This window comes from Marmota marmota, unplaced genomic scaffold (assembly GCF_001458135.2).
Source record: "Marmota marmota marmota unplaced genomic scaffold, marMar, whole genome shotgun sequence".
Taxonomy (NCBI): Eukaryota; Metazoa; Chordata; class Mammalia; order Rodentia; family Sciuridae; genus Marmota; species Marmota marmota.
This window is the reverse complement of record NW_025999853.1, coordinates 33,028,919-33,034,918: the sequence shown is the minus strand read 5'-3', so window position 1 is coordinate 33,034,918 and position 6,000 is coordinate 33,028,919. Positions and strand designations below refer to the sequence as shown.

At 29.9% G+C, this 6,000-nt stretch overlaps 1 protein-coding gene across 2 annotated transcripts in view; it reads right to left on the bottom strand.

Annotated features, from left to right (window-relative positions):
* Positions 1–1,997: 1,997 nt before the first annotated feature.
* Positions 1,998–6,000, bottom strand: part of Caps2 (calcyphosine 2) — a 50,531-nt gene continuing 46,528 nt past the window's right edge. For both annotated transcript variants that reach the window (XM_048804900.1, XM_048804909.1), the window contains exon 19: positions 1,998–3,514. In XM_048804900.1, the coding sequence (XP_048660857.1) occupies positions 3,339–3,514 (176 nt within the window). In that variant the 3' untranslated portion in view covers positions 1,998–3,338. The remainder of the gene's footprint in view (positions 3,515–6,000) is intronic.

Below are 6,000 nucleotides of genomic sequence, written 5' to 3'. Positions count from 1 at the left end.
GTATGGCAATATGTAAATCAATGGATGTGTAACTGATGTGATTCTGCAATCTGTATTTGGGGTAAAAATGGGAGCTCATAACCCACTTGAATCAAAGTGTGAAATATGATATATCAAGAATTATGTAATGTTTTGAACAGCCAACAATAAAAAAAAAAAAAAGGTCAGTTGAAAGCAACATGTAGAATGGGTTGAAATAGGGTAGAGGCGGCGGCACAGGGTGATGGAGGCCAACACCACTTAAGGAATGGTAAGAGCTTAACCTAAGGTATAAGCATTTAGAATAGTAAATACAGATTCAGAAGTAACCAATGATAGACTTGAGGCTGACTGGGAGTGTGAGAAAAATCTAGAATATCTCGGAGCCTTTGGCAAATTGCATGGATGGTGCTACCCACCAATTTTAAAATGACTAAATAATGGCCACATGAATAATTGTTCCAATATGGGCATTTTATTCTTTATTAAATTAAGTGAAGCAATCCAATAAACAAGTTTTCCTTAAAGTTTGTGTAACTTTAAAATTAAAATGGAGGGATATTACATGTGGTTCTTCTCATTATCAGACAATAATACATTCCCGTCAATACTCTAGATTCTCTTTGGATTCTCTGTGTTCTTCTCTTGCTTGGCTTGTGAGATATATATGTGTGTGTGTGTGTGTGTGTGTGTGTGTGTGTGTGTGTGTGTGTGTTCAGCCCCTCTACTTTTTAAGCTCTTTCACTGTAGATGTTTGTCTTTCCTGGTCAACCCAGTAGTAAGTACAATTCATTACACTACGTATTTTTTATTTCTTCAAGCACTATAAACTATAATCTCACAAAAACATGTTAAGCAATTTGTAGTATTACATACAATTCTCTTATTATAACTGAAAGTAACTTTTGATTAGAAGTCAAAAGTAATGGGTTAAAAAAGATAGCATTTATAGCTGCATCAAAATTATACATTATTCTAAGTGACTATGCAGTCACTGGTTCATTAAGCTGTTATATTCATACTGTATAAACCTTTAAAAAGGAGCACACATTTTTAATTCTACTATAATTGCTCCATCATGCCAATGTATATTATTTCCAATAAAATATAACTTATATTCTTATATAATGTCCCTTTCTTTCTAATAAAATATAAGTTTTTCCTGAAAACTCTTTTAAAAGTTTATAAAAAGAGGGATAGTAAAATCTATATACAAAATCAACAGTATGATTAACTAGAAAACAATTCTACACCACAGCAAGTCAGTAAATTCAAATATCTACAGGATCTATAAAAATACATTTAACTATTAAATTCTTATAACAACAGTCTAACATAATCTGTCTTTAAATTATTCAAAAGGTGTTTCAGAATCTTGAAGACTATTAAGAATAGGAAAAGTCAATTATTATATTGTGAATGTATGGAATGTTTGAAAACGTCACTTCTCTTAAGTGCACTTCTACTAAACAGAGTACCAGATTTCACCATACTAAAGGTAAAGAAGGGTGTAGGGAGTAAGGCAAATTCAAAAACAATGACTTATTGTGCCTCCAATTCAAATGTAACAAAATAAACCAAAAAAACTAACTGAGTATGTACTTTCTAAATCTACATGGAAACAAGAATGTAAAATAATAAGAAATTATTATTATCAAAAAGCTATACCTCATAAGTAAAGATAACCACAAATAACCACATGTTAATATTTATGTTAAGAGGTTTATACTAATAGTCACATCAACATATTAAATTCTAGAAGTATCTCATCTTTATTCATAATATGATAGCCTATGTATTTTCTGATTATATTCATAGGAAAATATGAGATTCCACTAATAGATTTTTTAAGGAGAACTAAATAAAATTTTAACAGTGAAAAACACTAAGCACATATTGAGCACCGTTTGTATTAATCATTTAAACAAAAGAATATAGGTTTTAAGATGTCTGTAGTAAAATGATTTTTTATTTTATAAAAATGACTAACAAATTAAGTTATAGATTTATTTCTGCCAAAATGTCTTCTAACATACTGTTTTAATTTAAATTACTTAATTAAAAAAATAAGAAATGTAGCCAGTGAAAAAAGCACTTAAGGTTTTTCACATGTTTTCTTTCTGGTATTTCAGTAGAAAGTTTTACTACTTCCTGAAATCTTGGAATGCATGACTGGATTTATTGAATTCACACATATCAATCTTTCAATAATGTTGCCAAGTATAAGTGAATGAAACGATATGCCAAAAGTCATATTCTGCCAATTATATAGTTGGCAGTATTGAACCACTGTTATTTTGCTTGACACATTTTTTTTCTAATTTGTGTTATCTTAACGTATAAATTAAAATAATGAACTTGTAAACAACTCTTTAAATTTCTCTCTACTTTCTCTCTCTCTTTCCAGAAACAAGTAAGGAACACAGAATTCAGAAAGAATGATTACAATACATCTAGCTATTAAATAATATTTATTTTAATCTTTTGATTTACTAAAGAAATATTTATAATACCATACATTCATTTGTGACACAAAATACACTATGACATTTTGAATGAGAATTACTAAATTTTCCCTTAGACCCATGTATGTAATAGTGGATTCTTGAAATCTTTAATAATCAAAGAGAACATTTTTCTGCTGTAATGTATTATTTCTAGCTAAATAATAATTCTGTGAAGGTAATAAGGATGGTAGTTAAAAAAAAACAGATTAAAAAAACAAATGTGTCACCAGAATAATTACATTGTGCTCTTTTGAACAAACAACAGTACCTAATTTAGAAGACAAGAATTTACAAGACAAATCTGTTTAAACACACACTGTAGGGATAAACTTCAATCACCTAAATATGAATGTTACAGAAAATATCTATTAACATACTTCTTAGAAAAGTTCTCTCGAATATCCTTTAATATTTTCCCATGTTCAAAACAAGTTGAACTGTTTTAATCCTATAGGCCGAGAGACAATTCCAGTTCCTACAATTGAGAATGCTGGCAGAGGACTGAAAAAGTATGTGAAGGACAGGAAGCTTGGTCACTGGACAGATGCTCTCACATAGTTAATCTATTGAGACTCGTAAAAAATGACCTCAAAGATAGCCAATAAACTGAGGACTTACTTTACAAACCTTGAGACAGGAGAGCACGTACACAGCACCAAACACACACACACACACTCACCTACACCCAGTTTTCTCAATATTTCTCTTTTCAGACTCAATTTTTTTTTTTAGAAAAAATAAAGGAATTCCTAGAACAATATACTCTACTGTTTCATCGTATTTTATATTCAATCCCTTTCTACTATAAAATGTTTAGTGCTGAAGACACTATATATATATATATTATTAAAACTAAATTCCCCATGGAATACGTAAGATGTTAACAAAATCTGCATCATCTGCTATCCCTATGCTTAGACCTTCGTAGTAATCTTCAAATTCACCATATGATACTTCATCAGACTTGCTGCAGATGGCCTTTAATGTTTCTAGAAAAGATGATTTGATTTCTTCCTCTGTGGAATGGCCTGTAAAATAATACCAACTATGAAACAGTCTCTGTTAAAAATTGGTAAAATAATGATTATAAAGGAATGCTTATTCATTTTATAAAATCTTTTCAACAATATAAAATAATACGTAAAACTGTGCTCCAATTTATTTAAACATGAGCTAGAATTAATTCCATCTCGTTACCTTGCCACTCCCTCCTCACCCCTCTTTCTCTTGCATTATCTATTTCCAGAATTTTAGCAGAGAACATGACAGAAAAATAAAGTTATTTTAAATAAAGAAGCAAGAATTAAAGAGGAAAGGAAGCTATAGAAGGCGGTCAAATTATAAATGGAAATAAATGGGTACATATGAAAAAGCAGAAAAAGGCTAAAAGAATCTTTGTGGCTTTCTAAAATATTTTAGAGTCAGGTTGTATTGTAAATAACAGAGTTAAATGGGAATATCCCCTGATCATTTATCTAGTAAGGTAAACAAAATTAGGGTAAAAGCTGGATCTTTTTCACAACCCAGAGATTCTCTAATGTATTCAGAACATAATGCTTGTAAAGTGCCTTTCAACTAAATGAATGCAATCTTTTAGGGTATCAAGAAGGTTTCTGTCATTCAAAATCATACATGAGTAATACAGAACAAAGCGATTCTTAGTCAAGGCTAAAAATTAATCATAATATAATCTATATAAAAACATAAATTTGGGGGCTAGGGATATAGTTCAGTTGGTAGAGTGCTCACCTCACATGTACAAGGCCCTGGGTTCAATCCCCAGCACCAAATAAATAAATAAATAAATTTTGGCAGGAGAAAATTCTCTCCCTGTTCACCATTCATACATTTGAACAGATAAGTTCTAGTTCAATATTTTTTTCTAAGGAAAACTTTTCCTACTTAAATTTATGCTTCAAATATCCGAAGATTTTATACCTCCTTAAAATCTTCTACATAGGAAGTGCCTATCTGCTATCATATGTAACTTAATTTTACTATCTTTAACTCCTCTTAAAGATTATAAAATATTTACCACAACCAATACATCTAATACCATTACACAGAAAAACACTTGGGATATCCCATTTTTGTTAAACTTTAATGCTTGTAATTAATTACTTAAAGTAAAAAAAATATAATATTTCGTATTAGTCAAATAAAATTGTATGTGGTATAAAAGCCTTAAAATGAAATTAATTGTAAATGATAAGCAACTTTTGCCCTAGAGATGGGCATGTGAATAGTTTGCAATAATAGATAACAGAGTTTTTCTTCTCTAAAAACTTGTGTTTCTCTTTCGTAAGTGTTTAGCTTGCTAGCTAGTCCTCCTTAATGTGAATGCAAAGACCAAGTATAGAAATTTTGAAACTAACAAAGGCTTCCCAACAACAAAAGAAAAACCCTCTTCCACAATTCAATGACACAAAATAGAACTAATAATGTCTTCTGTCTAATAATGCTTAACATTATTAGACAGAAGACAAAAAGAAAAAAATAAACAATAATGAAGTCACCTAATTTTGAAATGAGTAAACTATTATGTTCTGATATTCAGTATGCCTAGTTAAACATAAAGCATGGGGAATGACATGTTTAAAGGGTAAAACGTATACTATGAAATATTATTAGAAATTCTCTTGGAGTAACTGTAATTCATTTAAAGTCACTAATAATCCAATGAAACTATTATTTTATTTTATTGGCACCAGGATTTGAACCTAAGGGTGGATGCTTAACCACTGAGCCACGTCCTCAGCCCTTTTTATATTTTATTTTGAGACAGGGTCTCATTATGTTGCTTATTATAGCCTCACTAAATTGCTGAGGCTGGCATTGAACTTGAGATCTTCCTAACTCAGCACCTCCCCGCCCCCAAGCTGCTGGATTATAGGCATGTGCCACCACACTCAGCTTCAAATAAAACTATTTTAACCTAAAACAGATTACTGGAAATTTGGAAACCAGTAATAATTAGCACTAATCTTCAATACTAACTCTATTTTTTTCTGTTTTTACTCCCCAATTAAAATTAATAAACAAACCATGTGCAGAAGTTAATAAGAAAACAAAATAATTAGTGCATATTTGTAATATTAAAAAGCAAAAATTTAAAATAATAGTACTATATAATTTAAATGATAAATTCAGAAACTTCATAAAAGATGGCCAATAGTCATAAAATAGTAAAAAAAAATGGTCAATAAATATTCTCTAGTAATCAAGGAGATGCAAATAAAAAAATGTTTAACTTACCAAATGGACTTAAACTGTTGGCAAAATTGTGAAGGAATAGAATTTTCCAAGTAGTGGTGGTATAATCTAGTATTATCATCATACAATATAATCTGGAAGTATAATTAAAATTGGAAATCTAGATATCCAACTAATTCTAGGTTTTGATATCTAAGGAATCAGAAGAAAATGAGCCTATACTCATAAATAATCATATATGTTGCTTTATTGGTTGTATATCAATAATTAGAAATTAAAAGCCCACCAATGGGCTATGAAA